This window comes from Cyanistes caeruleus, chromosome 8 (assembly GCF_971803275.1).
Source record: "Cyanistes caeruleus chromosome 8, bCyaCae1.hap1.1, whole genome shotgun sequence".
Taxonomy (NCBI): domain Eukaryota; kingdom Metazoa; phylum Chordata; class Aves; order Passeriformes; family Paridae; genus Cyanistes; species Cyanistes caeruleus.
Genome location: NC_141708.1, coordinates 34,220,418 through 34,240,497, shown reverse-complemented (window position 1 = coordinate 34,240,497; position 20,080 = coordinate 34,220,418). Strand labels below are relative to the sequence as shown.

At 42.5% G+C, this 20,080-nt stretch overlaps 1 protein-coding gene across 4 annotated transcripts in view; it reads left to right on the top strand.

The window, feature by feature from the left end:
- Positions 1-20,080, top strand: part of CTNNA3 (catenin alpha 3) — a 399,590-nt gene that overhangs the window by 63,488 nt on the left and 316,022 nt on the right. For all 4 annotated transcript variants that reach the window (XM_086900642.1, XM_086900643.1, XM_023930192.2 and 1 more), the window contains 2 exons: positions 15,018-15,281; positions 19,839-20,042. In XM_086900642.1, the coding sequence (XP_086756768.1) occupies positions 15,018-15,281; positions 19,839-20,042 (468 nt within the window). The remainder of the gene's footprint in view (positions 1-15,017; positions 15,282-19,838; positions 20,043-20,080) is intronic.

The following is a 20,080-nucleotide window of genomic DNA, read 5'->3' as shown; positions in this document are numbered from 1 at the left end:
GTTATCCTAAGTTGTTTCTAAAAAATGCTCCTTGCAGAAGAAATAATGAGTTTTAATGGCTTTGGAAGAGTTTTCCTCAGTCTTAATGGATAGATAGTCTGTGGGAAAATTCTGTTCCTTTCCCTGGAGAGGAACTGCTGAATAAATTATTACTTAACCTAATGCTAAAGTTTGGGTCAGTTCTTTGAAGATAAATTAATCCTCATTTGAAGGTCATGCTGTGGCTGGTATTGTTTCCAGCTCAATGATTAAAAGCTTAGTCATCCTCTCCAGTTTCTCCTGGATCTGTGCCCTGTGTGTGGGAGCCGAGTCTGAGCACGAAAGGGACCAATAGGCCAGGACATTGGTCTGTGTATTGGTAAGGAGCTCTCACAAAGAGCAGTCACACTGAACTTTTGGGTTTGTTCTCTTTAAAAAGTCAATTACTGCATTTTGGCAGCAGGTTGTTTTTGTTTCACATCAAAAGTAGCTAAAACTTGTTTTACTGATGTATCCTCTGAAGTTCTCATTTTCTCCTTCTTTATACCAGTGAAGATCATTGAGAAGTGAAAGCCTGGGGAAACACAGAGCTGGACAGGCATTGTTTCTGTCTGGCTTTCCACCTGGCAGAAGAGTCCTGGCTGTTTCCTTCACTCTAGGCCCTCTTCTTGAAACTTGTTTTTCTGTTTTTGATTTTGCTGTTCTTCTCAAACCTCTGAATTTCTTGGTCTCTTCTGAGCTCCTTCGAAATACTCCCTCACAGGGAGTTCTGTTTATCTCAGTTCTCTGGGTCAGGAAGAAGACTCCAAAGCTCGTTAGGATCTTGTTTCTCCTGTTTATTAGGATGTTATCACAAAACCTGGCAGATTTTCCAGACTTTCTGCATAAGTTTAATTCACTGGCACATTTTGGCTCTGATGGCAAAAAAATGGCCCTGAACTGTGCAGCCTTTTTATCTTTATACTCATTCTTATCCAATTAACAATAGACACATAAATTATTTTTCTTAATGACCCAATGACCCAACACCTGTGCCATACTGTGATATTTTCTATCCAATCACCTACTGTTACCCAAAAACCTCTAGAAGAAGAATATGAAGAAAGAAGAAGAGACAACACTCTAAATCTTCCATCTTGTCTTCTGCTTTTCTAAACTAGTTTAAATTCTAAACTTTAACTTTTTCACCCAGTGACTTAAGAAAACTCTCTAATCTACACACTCACACTTTTAGCTTTTCTATCTAACTTTAACAGTTGTTTTCATGTATCACCATGAAAACATGTCCATAAATTTCATGTTCTATGAAATTCAGTGTTCTGGATCTCAGAGCCAGGCATCAGAGACAAGGCACACACTCTGTGGCTCAGACTCCAACACTTCTAACCAGAAGAGAAATGACTTCAGGTGTTGGAGGTCAGAGCTCTCACTGGTTCTCCAGCATTAACCTCATCCATGTCCCACTTGGAGAAATGCTGGAGTTCAGGGAACTTTCACCAGCTGATTTTTCACCGGGGTGTGAGGAGGGGGAACAACAGGAGTATTTTAGGCAGAATACTGGGCTGTTTGGAGCTGCACCTCTGCAAAGCTTTCTAGAAGCTTCTAATTAGTCCGTGTAGGTTTCACTGAAGTGCTGAGTAAGAATGTTATTAGCAAGGTTTTGCTCGCTGTGGCGCTCTCAGGTACCAACTCTCAGGGGAAGGAGCAGGAAATGCGCAATCTGTGTTGGGGAAATGAAGCAGCCTCACTGGGGACTAATGATAATTGTCCCATTATTTCCAGAGGGCAGTAGGGAGTGTCGCAGTTCTTCCAAGCTGACAGCAAGACAAAAGTCTCTTGCACAACCCGTGTGCCCCAGGATTTTCTCCTGGGGGGTGTCTGGGCAGGCAGTCTGCAGAGCACCATGCTCGTGCAGCAGCCAGTGAGGAAGAAGTGCCTAGACACTGGACAGATAATGAACTTTGTTCCCCTTATCATATAATATGTTGCTAGTTTGCTATGTGGTTTTCTCGTGCTGATTGCCTTTTCTCTGCTATGGAGATCTACTTATGCCGCTATTTTTGTAGCTTACTGAAACTGCCAGTTTAGCCAGGTCAGATGAAATGTGTATTTTTGTTTTGCTGCTTATTGTGTAATTACTGTAAATGGTCATGAATGATCAGGAAGTTTCCTTGCAATGTAGCACCCATTGAATGCAACATCCAAGTGCTATATGGAAATAATTTTGTTATGTTAGAAAAAACCCATCTTATAGAGACAGTAAATTGCTTTTTACTTGATTATTTGAGAAGACTGTAATTACCAAAATTGTTTTCCAGGGCAACTGTTATTATGTGGTTGGCTTTTTGGCAGTTTTCTATTACTGTGCCATTAACAGGCTGAATCAGCAGCAGATGTGAAAACACTTTACTGACTTTCACAAACCTGAGTTTTCAGGGCTAGCTGTTTAATACACTGCTCAATAGAATTTCAAATGTTTTGAATTTGGGGCATTTTTCTGTGCTGAAGTGATTGATGAGACTAATTTTAAATCTAGAAGTTGTCATTCTGTGACTGCTTAACAAGGACAAATTATTTTTGTCTAAGTTGGAAGAAGAGTGTCTAAAAAGCAGGAAAAACAGTTAATAACAGACATGCCACAGCTGCTGTGTGGGTGTTTGTAAGATGAGTAAGTATACAGAATGCAGGTGTACGCACTTGTTAAATTGCTTTTTTGGGTGGGTTTTTTTAACTTGTTGATGTTAGTATATGACTACCAGTTTAACAGGAGAATGCTACACTTAAAAAGTTTCCAGTTTGGTCATAATCCCATAGAGAGAATGTGTGATGAAGAACATTAAAATTATGTTGAAGACCTGGGCAATTTTGAAACAAATTTCTTTGGTTTCAGGGAATGGTTCCCAAGCAACCCAACATAAAATGACATAAAAGCCTCAATTAGAACACAAAACTCTCTAAAAAAACCCAAAACAATGCAGAAAGAACCCCCAAATACACGTGGCTTAGAATGAGAAAGGAGTAGTTTGTATTGATGTGTGCTTAGTGTGAGAGGCACTTGGAGGGAAGGCTTGTTGTGTTTGCAGGAGTGTGGCTGCCAGGGTGTTGTGAGTCCCTTCCCCAGTCCGTGTCCCAGGCTGGGGAGAGCCCCGGGGCTGGGGCAGCCTCCAGCAGGGCTGGGGAGAGCTCTGGTACCATGGCAGCCTCCAGCAGGGCTGGGGAGAGCTCTGGGGCTGGGGCAGCCTCCAGCAGAGCTGGGGAGAGCTCTGGGGCCATGGCAGCCTCCAGCAGGGCTGGGGAGAGCCCCGGGGCTGGGGCAGCCTCCAGCAGAGCTGAGGAGAGCTCTGGCACCATGGCAGCCTCCAGCAGAGCTGGGGAGAGCTCTGGGGCCATGGCAGCCTCCAGCAGGGCTGGGGAGAGCCCTGGTACCGGGGCAGCCTCCAGCAGGGCTGGGGAGAGCCCTGGGGCCATGGCAGCCTCCAGCAGGGCTGGGGAGAGCCCTGGTACCAGGGCAGCCTCCAGCAGGGCTGGGGCTTGCAGGAGCCCAGCTGGCCGCTGTTCTCCTGGGGACACTGGTCTTTCCTTCTCCATCAAGTGGCCTTGTGCCAGGCGCTCTTCTCCCCATTTCTGTCATCGTTAAAAGGAGCCTCTTTTCTTTTTGCTGTTACCATTATGGGCGTCCTGAGAATGTCACATGTGTTTAGCAAGCCCTCCAAACATTGCTGCAGTCCCGGGCACTTCCTGCTTCCTCCATTCTGTTCCTTCTCCCTTGGCCTGATGGTGAGCACAAAATCTGAGTGTGTGGCTGGAGTGATGGTTCCCTCTGCTCCCATGTTCCCGTGTTTCCCTCACCTGGGAAGGACATGAGCTGCTGCTGCTGCTGTCCCTCCTGCTGGGTTCCCAGTGCTTGTGTGCTGGGGCTCTGCTCCTGGCTGCTGCTCTCAACCCCACTGCCAGCTGGAGCAGGGACATCCTCTCCCTCTGCTCTTACTCTGATTCTGCAACCTTAGCTCCCAGTGGGCCACAGACTTCAAATCCACTGTGGGAAGACATCCAGGAAACTTACTTTTGAAATACACAGATGCACAAGTCATCTCACATTCCTAACGAAAGAAATTTATATTAGAAATGTTGGAACTTTTTCCCTGAGCAAGAATAATGTCTTCAATATTGTGCAAAAATTGACTATTATAATGAAATACAAAAGATTTGTTCCCTTTCAGGTGGCAGTTATGCTTCTTAGTTTTGAAGATCAGGTCTCTGAAGGATTACACTTTTTAAAAATTCTGTTCACTTTTCAGAAACGATGTTCTAATAATAATCTAAAAGGTAAATTGATTAGATAGTCATTGAGTGTGATTTATCATTTTAACAGTGAAGTATTGTCTTATGAAAAAAGTTTTAATGCTGCATTAATATGTCACAAGAATGATCTAGAAGAAAGGAAACATTTCAGAAAGGTTATTTTTATGTTAAATAAACTTTCCAAGACAAAAGAACTCTACTGCAGTTTTTATATAAATGGAATTCAGAGTCCTGAAACTATAAGATGATATGTCTCAGCAAGCCGGGAAATTACAACACTCATCCAGAATTGTAAGTGAAAAGCCCTGTAGATACTTGTAAGCCTTGGAATTTGTGAGTGTGCTGCAAACAAAAGACTTGAGACTGTAATGAGAGGAAAGTAATTACATTTAAACTAATTGGGCAATACTTAGCTAGTCAATGAAAGAAATGTCTAAGTCAACTCTTAAATGAGTAGATCCAGAGATATAAAAGAAGATGCTGTTGATGTTTATGTTGTGGTCATTTACTCACATTGTTTGCAAAGGCTTAAGGAGCACTTACCACTTGGCTTGAGAAGATTTTTGATCAAATCTGTGTTTAATCAAATTGTAAGTGACACTGGAAAACTGTGGGATCATTGGTAACATGGGATTCATCTCACAGGAGTGGCTGCTCTTGAGAAGCTCACAGTAGCACGAAGTCCTGATGCTTTGCTGGACATATGAAGCTAAGTTTCTGTATAATATGTGAAAAAAATCAGTATTTAAGTCCTGCATGTGAGAAATTATTTGGTCTTGGGAAATCTGGTACTGCACAGACTGATTCTCTTAGCCTCATCTTGCTAATAGGGCCTTCCTAGATGAAATCTAAGGAGTCTGATCTATGATTATTCTCTGGGAGTAGTTCCAGTGCTGGGTGCTGACCTCTGCTCCCATCTACCAAATGTTATTTTCTTCTTTGACACACAGCTAGAGAGACAAAAGGAGTCTTGTGCAGAGGGAGATGGGACAGAGAAACAGAGCTTTCCGTGTTCTGTGACTTGGGGATATTGGAATGCCTTTCTCCTCCTGGTCAGGAGGGGCTGCTGTGCTCACCTGTCAAATCCCACACCCTGAGAAGATCTCAGGCTGCCCAAGGCATGATGGCCACGTGTCCTGCTGTGCCATACCTGCTGTTCCTTCTGCTTGGTGCCTTTGAGGAATCCCCAGCCTCTCCTTCCTTTAGCATTCCCGCTCTGTAACTTTTCCATCCCTGTTTTCCTCCTCCTCAGTCTCTTCTCTACAAGTATTTTCCCCCTCAATTGTTGGTTCATCTAACGTGATGGGATGCCAGGTGTGACAGTCAGTCTCTTCTTCTCAAGAGTGTGTGGAGAAGGTGTGAGGGCTGGAGGAAATGCCTTTTTCAGGCAGTGTGTGGTGAGAGTGAAGAAGCTGGTGCTGTGTGATGTGCCCGGGTCAGTGTGGAGCCTTTTCTCACCCAAGCCCAGCAGGGAAGGTGCTGTGCCCAGAGCTGCAGGTGAGGGCTGAGAAATGTCCCTGCTTTGGTGGGATGCAGCCAGAAAAACTAAAAGATCCTACAGACAGCAAGCCATCAGGCCTTCAAAGACTTCAACATGGCAATTACAGAGAATTGCTTTAATTCTGTGCAGTTTTGCTTTATTTCTGTGCGAAATAGCCGAGCTTTGCACCGAGTGACTAATTGGAAGAATAGTACGTGATTGCTTCAATACTGTGGTTTATAATTAGTAGGGAGGAATAACTTGCTTTCTTAAAGAAGAGTTTTTAAAACCAATTTAGAGAAAATTGCTTTCTCACATTGAATTTGTGACAGTGTTCAAGTTAAGAAGTATTCTCAGTTGGACAAAACAAATAGGGAAGAGCTGGGGAGGCTGTTTCTGCTCCACCTTGTGCACCCTGTCGGAGCAGGACCTGGAGCTGGAGTTTCCTTCTCTCTGACCATCACTGTAGTGTTTTGTGCTTTATATTTATTGTTGCTATTTCAACTTTATGTAATATTCAAGGAAGCAAATCTTAAAGCAGTTGTTCCAAAAAAAACCCCACAAAAAGGGTATTTTCTCCAGAAATACTGCTCAGGCTTTATTCACATGGGGAGAATGCTTTCCTTAGCCTTTGACCTGAAAGTGCTTGAACCCATATTTTCTCTGAACAAAAAACCCCCCATCAAATAAAGAAAATTCAACAGCCTTCATCAAAGATCTGATGTGAGAAGTTTCATCCTAACCTATTAACTTGTCAAAATTAGGATCAGGTGAAAGCAGGGGTTTTGTAATGGAAAATGTTACACAAGCCAGTGCGAAGTAAGCCAAGTTTCTTTTTCAGACTTAATTTCTCACCTGCAATTTTTTCTTTAGTAAGTAAGTTTCACCAAACTTAACTGGAATTTGAAGTTCTATGTGGAGAGGGGATGGAGGAGAGATCTATGAAAATAATGGCATGTGGAATAATACTTACAAACAGGTTTCCTGGATTGTTTTTAGTGTTGTGTGTCTGACACAGGGGTAAGGCTGAGTTCTGACCTGTTTGAGGGGCTTTCATGTGACTGAACCCCTGACAGGGCATTCAGTTTAGGAAAATGGAAATTATGTATTGAAACTTCTGACTTTCTGCAACAAAAATTGCAAACAAAAACTGGTATTTCAGACCAGTTTAAGTCAGCTGGATTTTCTTCATGGGACTTGAACACCTTATTTTTTATATTGAACACTGTTTAGAGATCAAGAAAACAGCATTTACCAACCTTACTGCTACATAAAAAAATGCACTTTGGGGAGACCTGGAAGTCACTGAGTCAATTAAACTGTAAAAGCTGGGTCAGTTGAACTATAAAAGTTTGAAGCTGACTTACAATTTAAATTGGAGGTTTAACAGATAGTAGTCTCTTAAGGTAAAATAAATGTACCAGGCAATGCAGTCCCATACTGATTGCAGTCCTGGAGCTGTTTGTAATGTCTTCAGCAAAACAGAATCCCTGTGCCTCCATGGATTTTGAAATTACTTTAATAAGGATATTAATAGAGGTTGTGGTGCGTGTTTATTTTAATAAAAACAACTGTTACAGTGTCTATTGTCTGGAAAAATTCGCAAGTTTTTCCCCTTTGCTGGTTTGTGTCTGCAAGCTGATGGGAGGTACTTAGTGAAAAATTCAGCTCTGGTTCATCCCTTAGCAATCCCTTGTTTGGTGCCCAACAATTTGCAACCATTTATAGCTCTTGAGTGAATTTGGGATCCAAAACTTTGAAATGTTTCCATAAAATGAATGGCATTGTGCAGTTTTTAGATTCTGGTTACAGTTTATCCCACTTTCATAGCTACCATTATGTATTTATAGTATATTTACGTATGTAGTTTATATCTATCTATATATAACATATTTAATATAGTATGTTGGGTCAAACTCTGGGGCTGCTCACACTGTGCCATGAAAGGGGGATGCAAAATCCTCTGAGTTTGTGTGGTTTATGCCTGCTGTGTGGAATAACCAATCTCATCAGAGTACTGCCCTTTTCTCATCTCCTCAAAGCATTTGCTAAATGTAAAACACAAGCTAGTCCTTAACTTGTTACATGTTTATTTTATCAAACTCTTTTGGTGTTTATGCTTTTTGAATTTAGTTTAACAGTGGTAAGAATTAAATGGTCTTCTGCATTGATGTGCCACCAGGGAAGATGAATAAAATTCCTAATCTAAATGGAATCTAGGTAAGGATAATTTCTAATTTTAATAGGAACATTAAAAGGAAGAAATCAAGTTCTGTATTTGCAGCATTTCTTGACAGATACTGATGCTATAAATTATACAGTTGTTCTTCCTCTGTATGGATTTTGTAGTACCCACAGCAATTTATAGGTCTAGAGTGCAGCTGCTGGAAGTCATTTATTCTCAGTTCTGTATTAAATCTATCACATATAATGCATTAACATTCAGTTCAGAGCTCAAGGGCTTATGGCTGCTTCTTTCTCGCTCTGAGTTTCTGTCCTGGAAGTGTTTGCAAGGTATGCAGAAAACAAAATTTAAAAACCTAAATTGATATACAGGAAAAAAAAAGGGGGATTGTCCATGATAAATACTTGAAACCAGCTCATTTTGCAGTTTCAGCTGAGCAGTGAAAACAAACCCTGCTGTTAACATTGCTGAAATTGGTAATGCTAATAAGCTTGTTTTGATGGATTAGCACTTCAGTCCTGTTTGCTTGAGTGACGCTCTTTACACGCATCAGTCGGACGTGTCTGCAAGTTAGAGAAGCTTAATCTTCCCTGCAGTTGGGTTTGGGTGCATCTGAGGCTGTAGGAGGCTCTCACCCATTCACTGGAGTCAGCTGGTTTTAGCTCTGGGGTTATTTTAATTAGAAAAAATGGAAGTACATGGTGTTAAAATCTGGAATTATAATTAATGTTAAAAATTAATATTAAAAAGAGTTAAACTGTACCTGGAGTTTGACAGTAGAATAGGGGAAAAGGGAAAAAGATTTGTGGAGTATATAACCTGTGAGGAAAGAGCAGGTGGAACTGCCTGATATGAGTCCTGTACCTGTTTATTGTAAATGATTTCATAATAAGATAATAAATGTAGGAAAAACAGAACCATGTGCTGCTTGAAATGAGGAGGAGCTTGTACCTGGGGGAACTTGAGCTGATTTGTTGGAGGAGAGATCCTGAACTCCTGTGGCAGATGTGGTATGTTCTGGCATGATCACCTCTGTGAAAAGAGAACAGGCTAAATGTGGAAGTGGTGTTTGTTGTCTGTTGAAATGTATCAGTGAAAGTGCTTGAGGACCCTGTATGAAGTGATCTGCCAGCAGTAATAATTTACTTAGGCTGTTTGTAAGTAGCCTAATACCACTAAGGCAGAGAATGAAATGAGTTTTCAATCCAATAAACATCCCCAAATCCCTTCTAATTTTAAAACCTCAGAAAAGAAGCAAGTAAAATAATCACGTATGGTATTGTAAAAGTTTAATAAAACTGGGAAAAAACAATTGTGGATGAATGCCATTCTGCTGCATTTTTCAGTGAGTCATCTTCCATTGAAAAAAGTCCAAGCCAGAACATTTCCTGAAAGCTTTAACAGCTTAGTTAAAGCTTCCAGATGTGATAAGACCTTCTGGAGGTTCCTACCTCCTGAGCCCTCTCCTTGATGAATGGTTCCTGCTCTAGTTCTAGGCAAGCTCATTGGTGACAAATGTGACTGTAGCTGTACTAGGTGAAAACCTGTGTGAGCTAATAGATTAATTCTTATAGAGAAGAAATTGCTTTGCCACCTTTCCAAATCAGCTACTTCATCTAGGCAGAGTGCAAGTTAACAGCAGGGTATTGGAGTGCAGGGACCAGATCCTGAAACAGCAGACAGAGGAGTGACAGCAAGCATTGCTCCAGCATCAATAACTGGGCTAGAAGTTGCCAGAGCATGGGGGAGACAGAATACTGTGCAGTAGTTGCAATCTGATGCAACCAAATCATCAAAAGAAACTGCATCTTTCCCTGTCTGAACAACAAATTCCTGGAAAACATTAATAAATTGCAGGAGCAGGGGTGTTAAGCAGTCATGGCTTTGTATAAGATAACTTTGCTGCTCTCTGGTGTTATATATCACACCTGTCAGAGGAGTAATGAATAGGTGTTGTCAGGAAAATTAATCCACGAACACCAGAGGTTTATGTCCAAAAAGGAGACAGAGGAGTCCTTTTTCTTTATTCGAATAAAGGGAGAGGCCATGGGGCATTCCCCTGGGGTCTCTCTAATTTTTGGAGGGCGCAGCCTCCTTTTTATCCTAATTCCCGGCCGCTTGTCCCTTCTCTCTTTCTCCATAGGCTGAGGTACTTGAGAGGTACAGGCTTCCCGGAACGCCTGATACCTGGGGTACCTTCCCCCCCTCACCCCCAATGCATAATCCCTTCTTAACTTTTATGGAATTCATAGTGTTCTTTCAGTGCCTCTTTGATCTTCTACTGGAATCCATCCCATTGTTTCTGTCGTCTCTCACTGATAGCTGCATCTTATCAACTGACCCACAGCTTGATTGTAAAGACAAACTCATCATTCCTCTCAGTGTGGATACAGAGAGCAAGTTCTGCTGGGAACCTCGGTCCTGTGAATCCCTTCCCTGCTTGCTCTCAGTAATCATCTCAAATAATCTGGTTTTATAAAGACTTCTGAGAGAGACTGAGGGGGTTACTGAAGGGCCTGGGTTTGTGGTAATATGGATACACACTTGGTATTTTGTGTATTCATGCCTGTGACGCAAACAAGCTCTGCCTGCAGTTTTGTCCATACCGAGTCTGTATTTTGTGTGTGTGTGTGGTGTTTCTGTGCTCTGTACATGCTGCAGTGTAGTGACACCATGAGACACTGAGAGCTGCCAATCATTTCTCAGGTCAGAAAAAATGAGTTTAAAGTAGCCAGGTAAGACTTTTTTATTAGAAGTTAGCTTGGTATTCCTCACAGTCAGGCATGTACTATGATCGTGCTTGGTAAGGATCGGCTGAGTGGTGTTGAACTAACTGTGAATGCACGCAAGGGAGCCTTTGGTGCTCAGTGCAGTACAGCTCTAATATCCAGTGGTGTTTCATTTGTGCTAACAAAGCCTTTATCCTGCCAGCTGTTTTCTTCAATGTTTGTTTGTGTCTCTTTTTTGTGTGGTTATGATCACTTGTCTATGCCATTGGCTCAGATGTAGTTAAAAGCCTCACGTGGAGGAAAGGGGCCACCAGGTCATGCTGTTTGCAGCTTTGCAAATGGAGCGTTTTGTAGAGCAGGCAGGGCCAGGTTTATGATGGAGCTGACTCCAGGTGATCCCTGCTGATGATAAACGCTTACCTGGAGAGGGTTCTGTGGGGTGCAGCCATGCCCAGCTGCTCCCCAAGGCAGGGCATCCCTGGGCGGACATGGGCAGGAGCCGGGCAGTGCCGGCTGTGGCAGCCAGGCTCAGTGCTGGCCAACTCCACAGGAAGCTCGGTGCCCATGGAGCAGCCCCGAGGCAGGCTCTGAGGTCAGGCTGTGACCAGGTGAGAGCCCCGTGCTGACTCCCAGTGCCGTGGTCACAGCTCAGACTGGCAGGGCTGTGCTGAGCTGCAGCCTGGCACCCCTGTGGCTCGGAATGGGACTGAAGGTGCCAGGCCTGTGGAACTGGGGCTGCAGGGCCCGGGCTGAGTGTGGCTGCAGCTCCCAGCTGAGGCTGGGCAGAGCCCTGAGTGGTGTGAGTTCCGGCACCGGTGTTGGCTCCAGCAGTGGGGTCAGCTCCAGCGCCGGGGTGAGCTCGGGCATCTGTGTGAGCTCCAGCATCTGTGTGTCCTCCAGCATCTGTGTGAGCTCCAGCGCCGGGGTGAGCTCCAGCATCTGTGTGTGCTCCAGCACCGGGGTGAGCTCCAGCATCTGTGTGCGCTCCAGCGCCAGGGTGAGCTCCAGCGCCAGTGTGTGCTCCAGCGCCGGGGTGAGCTCCAGCATCTGTGTGTGCTCCAGCACCGGGGTGAGCTCCAGCACCGGGGTGAGCTCCAGCATCTGTGTGTGCTCCAGCGCCAGGGTGAGCTCCAGCGCCAGGGTGAGCTCCAGCACCGGGGTGAGCTCCAGCACCGGTGTGAGCAGCGCTCCTCGGCAGAACTGACACAGCGCGGGGACAGATCCCGTCAGTGTCGCTCCCCGATCTTCTTCACTTGCTTCTGTTGGTGAGATGCTTTCTTCCACTGAAAAGGACAACACAATACTTAGGAAATATGTCATCTGGAGCCTTGCCCAGATGAGCAGTGCATGAATGCACTTGGAAGTTTGAGCTTTGTTATGGTCTTTGAATCAGCAACTACGCACGATTTGGCAGTCACTTCTGATTGAAAGCTGAATGCTAAAGCTCAGGTTTAAGCTGTGATAAAAACTACTGCTTTTGTCTCCTATTTCTGTAGTAGTAGTATGAGACTGTGGGGGTTAGTATGCCTGTGTTTTCCCTGGATACAGAGCTCGGGTTGGTAACACCTGGCTCTGCAGAGAGCAGCCTGGCTACTGCAGTGCGCTTTGAAACTACAGCTGGTGCAAAGCACAGCAGCGTGATTTGGACCCATGGTGATGCCAGCCCCTGTGAGCTGTGCTGATGGGAATGCTCAGTGAACAGGAGCTGGATTGGGCTGTCAAACCTTAGATGTATTATATGGGATAAAGAACGGATTTCTTTTTTCCTCCTTTTTTTTTTCTCCTTATTGAAATAGTGTAATCAAAGCTTAACAATGAAGGTAGTTTTCAAGTTCTTGAAAGTCTTCTTGTCCATTCACTGGGTTTAGCTGGAACAATCAACAGCTGGGAATCTCTGATTATCCATTTGTTTTCCATTCTTGTCATGGACAACCAGATATAAGGAAGACACAGAGGTATGTCCTGGAAGGACTGGGACAGCAGCCTGGGGAAATGTTACTATAGTGGGTCTCTTGGATTGGCAGGGGTTGGAGATGGGATTATCTTTAATCTCTGCTGGTCTCACATGATTTAACTGATTTAGTGTGGAAAAACACATGGTAGAAGAAAAAAAAGAAGTTGGAATAAGAAGAAAGTGCTAAACCATGAAGAAAAAAAAAAATAGCCTGAAGTGCAGTAAAGTAGCTGCAGAACATTTGTGAGAAAATATTTGTCTACAAATACCTGTGAACTGCAGGTATTTGTAGAGACTAACTTCCTCCTTCAAAGAACTAGTTCATTGTTCTGATAATCCACATATGCATAGCTTTGATAGCAAATTCACTCAATCTCAGGGGTTTTTTGGTCCATTTATGCAAAAGATCAGACTAAGATTATCAGATGTTTCTTCTTTTTCACACAAAAAATCTCAGGGAATAAATTATTCCTCAATATGGAATGGAGCAATGGTTCTACAGCTTCTTTGCGGGTTCTCCAAGCTCACAGCTAAACAACAAAGTAGAGATGAATTTCATTGGTCTGATCTTTTTTTTTTTTATTTTAACATGTTACTGAAGAAAACTGGGCCTCTTTGTAGGATAATTTATCTTTGCCATGACTCTGAATCTCTCCACAGTACTGTGTGAAACAAAAACATTAACTTACTGAACCTTTGCAGACTTTGTTACTGACTGCTGGTACTGGCTTTGTGCTACTGGCTTCTTAGCAGTTTCGGTTTTCTTGTGAACCCCTCAGCCCTGGTTAGACAGTACTGTATTACAGGGAAAAATGATTTTTAAAGGCTTTTGGGTTTGGTTGTTTGCCTGTGACGCGGCAAAGTAAGAAATGGTTAATAATAGAAGCCAGTTAGGCTGAAGTGTTAGAGCATTGACTTCCCATTGCATCTCTGGGTCTGTGGCCTCCTTGTAGCACAGGAGAAAAGAGGGCAGTCTGCTGTCTTGTAATAATTGCAGGAAAGATAGATTCACTAATTAGAGCCAGAGTCGGTGTTTAAATAGCATTTCTTTTCTGAACAAGGCCCCAGTGCACTGGACAAATCACAGCTGCTTCACTGAGGTTGGAGATGCAGTACTATTTGGCTTTGAACACACTGGGCAATAAAATCATTCATGCACAGTGGTGATTCATTTATATATTTGTTTATTAAAAATTTAAAGACACGTTACATGTTAATACACTCAAGAAAACAGTTTTCTGATTCACATGATCAGTTGGTTAAACTGTTGTCTACTCCTGCTTAAGACTACATCTCTTTCATTTGCTTTGCTTTTGGTTTTTTGTTACTGTATCCCTGAGATTTCCAAGTTAGCCTGAGGAAGTAAGATGCAATCCTATGTCCAAAGCACATCTTGGAGTAAATGAGATTTTAAAAATACAGGACTGGTTCATTTACTATCAAATGCTCTTCAGCCATAAACTTAAAAACTTGATACAGTGAGAAGTGGTTACTGTGATGCTTTTGTAAATAATGCATATAGAGCCTGATGCAATGCAAAGGAAAATAATTAGACTTCAGATTGCCTGTGGGCAGGCTGTGAGAAGTTTTGTATGCATTTACTTGTTCATCCTTCATTGTGCCTCTTCTCATCATTTGAATCTGGTGCCACAGGCTCAGATGTGCTATTTTCCCTTTTTATATTTTTCCCACGAATTTAACTGTCTCCTTCACCCAAGCCATTTCACAAATATCTATCAGTTTTCTTTTCAGAGGGACACGATGCAGGAGAAGCAGGGTAAAATGTCAATAATAAAATAGGATAAGGTAAGATCCCTGAATGCTTTAAGTGTGTACACAGCAGGGACAGAGGGAAGCAGGCAGTGGCACCTCAAGGTGGCTTCCGTGCTTCCCCTTCCCCTGGAGTGCAGGATTGCTATCCCTGACCTGCTGTTCCTTTCTGCAGTGTGCTGGAGACAGAGGCTGCTGGGGCAGGGAAAGCAGCACAGAAATGTGTTCAGATGCAGCCCTTGCAGAGTGCCCTGACTCCTCAGGCACCTCTGTCCTTCTCTGTTGCTGCTGCAGAAAGACGTGGCCAGGAGGAAAGGCTGCTAATTTCCAGGGCAGCTTCTCAGAGGAAAACTGCTTAAACACAAACAAAACACAGACAGTTCATGGTGCTGGTTGTAAGACACACTAAAAATTGTGGTTCTTTTACACATACTTTGTTCCTTCCTCATGGGGTAATGATGATTCAATTGTAACTATCCTTACAGTCCATTTTCACAAACTTTGATGAATTTAACTTGATGTTTCCTTAAGCAGAGTAGAGATAGAAATGAAAAAATGTTTATACATGTCAGTTTTGGAGTGCTTTTGGAAATAAACAGCATGTTCTTTTGCTGACAGGATTTGAAATCTAGCAATCAGCGAGATGAAATTGCTGCAGCACGTGCATCCCTGAAGGAAAATTCTGCTTTCCTACATTCAATATGTTCAGCTTGTTTGGAACATTCAGATGTTGCATCCCTTACAGCCAGCAAGGATTCAATTTGCAATGAAATACAGAATGCTCTCAATGTAATTTCTAATGCTTCCCAAGGAGTTGGAAATAAAATGGAGCAACCTGCATCTCGCACAGCTACCCTTGGAAGTGCACTTGATGAGCTTGAGGTATGTAAATATGTGAGATTACAATATTTTTGAAAAAAAAAAGCTTTATTTATTTTTTAAAAAATAACTATTGATATCATAAATGATGAGCCTAAAGGCATTAAGGATTGTTTTTCTGCTTAGTCCTAGTCTAAATAGCATCACTTGGAATGATTTCATTGAGAGGAATCTCTTTCCTCAGAGGAGTTTGGAGCTGAGGCTTCATGTGTGTTCAGGGTTTGGCTCCCTTTGGGCCCAGGGCAGAGTTAGCTGCAGTTGTGTCACATCCTGCAGTCAGGGCAGAGCCCAGCAGTTCAGTTCAGTTTGCTCTGAAGTGATTCTCAGCTGGCAGTGCCCACTGGAGCTGCTCCATGCAGGCTGAAGTCCTTGTCTGCAGAATGTGGCACTGGGATCATCCTGTAATTCGTGTCATCGAGCAATTCACAAACCTCATTACATTTGCTGCTTATCATTAAATGAAGTGACACAGCCAATATGCTTTCACCACCTCTGCATCCCTGCTTCCATTATTGAAGCAAATACCTGGGGGAAGGCAGCACTTTTTCTATTCATCATCCAAAGTTTGTCTGTGGAATTTCTCCTTTTTCTCATGCTCTGGCTCCCACCAGTGTCATTTTCCATTGTCCTGCCCCTGTAGGTGAGACCATGATCCTCATGGGGTGTAACTGATGTAGGCCCAGATCAACAAAAGGAATGAATGTTTCTAAAGACAATTGCAAATATGGGTGGTTTTGACTGTGAATTCTTGGACTTAGCAGATCTCTGCATCCCAGTGCCAAGACTGTGATACATTTTGAGGAAAATTGATGTTAGGACTGGTGGTAGTAGATTTTTATCTAAAATTTTCAATGGAAAATTAAAGAAATACATTGAAATATGACACAAATTCTGTAGTGGCAGTTTATTGATCCTCTCAGTCATGCTCAAAGTCAGGTTTTTCCTCCCAAAGGAACAGGCTACAATTGCACGTTACGTGCCATCCGTTCTTGCTTCTCACGACAGGTTTTAAATTTACAATTCCTAATAAATGGAAGGGAAAATAAAGATGTGAGACTAATACATAACTTGTTACAGTGTAACTGTGAATGACAAATGAGATGCCTTATAAGAGACCCACTATTTACCTGGATTACTTAAAAATTAAAAAAAAAAAGAAATGTCAGAAGGATTGTATTTTTATTATTTATATATTTTTATTTTAATCTTGACTCTATGTAAGCAGCACTGTTTAAAAATGCAATAACATTTATTACTGTTCTAAAATTTGAAATTTGTGATAATCACAAAATGGGAAAAAATCGCATTTTGAATTGAATTTGTTTTTACTTGGAGATGTAAGAACATAGAAGTCTGACGGTTGTAAAAAGCCATTTGTTTATCAAGTTGTAAATACATTTTTACCTAGGTTACACAAACGGGAATTGAAGCTGTGTGAGTTAGATAAAGCACAATTTATAGAGCGTTTAACTTCTGAAATGATTTTATGAATTAGATGATGACAGTTTTCTCGCTTTACAGAAAGTTCCATTGGTTAAGGACCTGAAATAACCTTTGTTCTATCTTCTTGTTGCGAATACAGTGCCATGAAATAGATTGATGCAGTAAATAGTCTGGTGGGAACAAATCTCATTAAATGTTTATATTGTGGAAATGTATCTTGGAGCTTACCCAACAATCTAGTATCTAGATGTTTTGCAATATCATTCTTCCTTTGCCAGTGCTGGCACCGTGAAAGTTATTAAAGATTTATAGGTGAGGAAACCACCAGTAAAATTAGAGCAGCTGACTCTTAAATCACTAGATTCTCAACAATTCCTCTTAAAGGCTCCCTATAACTACCTTGTCATTTGTAAATAAACACAAATTTATAACTTTAAAATTTAATTGCATATTAAGATCCTCTAAAAGAGTGTGTTTGGTGCAGGTTATCTAACGCCTTTCCTTGGGCTTTCATCTTGTGAATGCAAAGAGATTCTCACAAAATGAGCAGGTCCTGCCCTGCCTGAGTCTCTGTCAGCATGTTCAGCTGCTCTGTGGTCCTTGGCTGAACGTGGCCATCCAGCTGAGCAGCTTCATGTGAGACACCAACAGGCTGGAAGTCCCTCCAGACTTCACCAAATCCAGTAGAGTTTCTGCGTACCCAGGGGCCCTCCTTTTCTTTCCTGGATCAGACCAGTGAGGGAGAACACAGGGATCAAATCTCTCCTCTGAAGTGCTCCCTTATGCTTGAGTCTTTAAGCTACTTAAGAATAACTGACCACTGTTTAGCCTGTTAAATCAAACCCACCAAGAGACTGCTTCTTGTGTGTCTGGTGTTTTCTCATCGAGTCTTTCCTGTGTAGATGTACTGATGATGAATAAGTGATGAAATTATTTGAAGAGTTTTATCTGTAGGGCAGAGTCTGAACTCATATTTTCCTGGCTGTTATTGCCTAGATTTTTTTAATTCAGAGATGGACCATAGTAGCTTTTTGGCCAGTGCTATTTGTCCTTCTTGCTTTAAACTTTCTCCAAACTGGTTCCCAAAGGAGGACATTTCTGTTTCAGGTCAGCTGAGGTTTGAAGGCAGTCATTTTTCCAGCTGATTGGATAATTTGCTGTGGCCACCAGGTGTGTCTTAGTCTTCCCCAGTCAATGAAGGTGTTTTTTCTGCAGCAGCATTGAGTACCGTGCCTGCCAGGTGTGTTTTGCATTAGGATGGGCACCATATGTGCAGCTTGGCATTGAGGGGGCTGCTTGAGATACAGGAGCTTGAAGAGAACCTGCTGCTGCCCTGAAGAGTGGCTATGTGGCACAGCTTGAGCAGATGTGAGTACCCCACAACACCTTGGTGTTCAGGGCTCTAACAGGAATGAGGGAGGCAGAGTTTCAGATCTCCAGCACACACTTGACACTCACGTCTCTGTGCCTCACCGTTTAAGCTTTTGTCTTACGTTCTAATACAACACTTTTGTTTCTAGCTTAAGCTAGAGAGGCCCTGAAATTGTCCTATTAAATCTAAATTGAAAAAAATTAATTAAAATCCTCCAGTTTACAGTTTGTCTGGCACATACTGGATAAGCGCAGATCAGTTCTGATTACCTAAATTCCACATCAGGGTATCGTTTTCTTGTTTAATATTTGTTCTGAAAGCTTGAAATCACCCATGGATGTGATGTAAGAGGTGAACAGGTGTATGTGGAGTGTAGATTTGGGGATCAGGACCATAATGACACAATTTCAGATGTTCAGTTACATCAATGATTATGTTTTGAGCTTCTTCAAATGTTGAAGCTCAAATATACTTACTTTGACATTTCATGAAAACCTCATGTTTCCTTTTCTTTCTCTTTAGAATATTTGTTTGCCACGCAAACATAATTAATTTTATCAAGGCAAAAGAGTTGTCTGCTTTTGTTTACCCTACCTACTGAAAAGCAAAAGGACACTTCCATCTATGTCCTTTGGACACTTTATTTATGTTCTTAAACAAAAGCTGCAGTTTTTATCTTTGTCTATATTCAGCCTGTTAAAAGTGGCAGAGGTGAATTTCTGCCAGTGTGGGATTGATTAGACTAAAAATCAGCAGAATTAGACTGCTCATGCAATCTGACTTAACTTTCTCAGCTGTGAGCTGAGCACTGCTGGCTCTGAGTTAAATCCAGTGGTTCTCCTGATCTCTAAAAGACTGAAGTTTATAGGCACTGAACCCCTGTTTCAAACAAAGCTCGAGCTCTGGTCTGAGACTCTGAATGGCAGAGAGACCAAAACACTGGGTTTGGGTGCAAATGACCTCTGTCTGTAGCCCCATTAGGGAAAAGGGAACCTGCCATGGTCAAAAGTAGTTTGGATGCTTCCAGTGGAAAGGGCTAGCGGCACATCTGGGAACCGTTATGTCACTGATCTCCTGCAGGTAAAAAACACAGCAGCAGCTTCACTGAACTGACTTTCTTAGTTGTATGTTGGAGTCTGAGATACAGAGTGTGTGCCCTTGTTTCTAATACTGAGTTCTAGGGTTCAAAGAAACACTGAATTTCATATGACATGAAATTCATGAGCGTGATTTCATGGTGATACATGAGAACAAATGTTAAAGTTAGATAGAAAAAGTGTAAGTGTGTAGATTAGAAAGTTTCTTAAATCACTGGGTGAAAAAGTAGTTTAGAGAACAGGAGACAAGATGGAAGATTTAGGGTGTTGTCTCTTGTCCTTCTTTCTTCTTCATGTTCTTCTCCTGGGGGTTTTTGGATGGTAGTAAGTGATTGGGTAAAAAATGCTGCAGTGCATTACACAGGTGTTGGGTCATTGGGTCACCAAGAAAAATGATTTAGTTGGCATCTGTTAATTGGGTAAATGGACATATGAAAGACCTTGAAGAGGATCTTTGTTAGCCATTTTACCCTTTTTTAACATAGTGCACATAGCTCCTTGTACCCTGTAATGTTGATAAGAAAAGAATAAACAACTGAGACCAAACAAGAGAAAACAGCCTCCCTCTCATCAATCTTCAGTTCAAAGGGAAAAAGAACCTAACCCAAAAGTCCTTAATGAGACAGCTGTACTCCTCGTTTTGTGCAGAATTTGATAGCCCTGGATCCTCTGGTGGTGAAGGATGAGAAGGTGAGGCCGTCCCTGGAGCAGCGGCTGGAGGCGATCATCAGCGGCGCAGCGCTGCTGGCCGACTCCTCGTGCACGCGGGACTCGCACCGCGAGCGCATCATCGCCGAGTGCAGCGCCATCCGCCAGGCCCTGCAGCACCTGCTGGCCCAGTACCTCTGCTCCGTGAGTAACCAGCACAGGAACCTGCTGGGGGCTGCCTC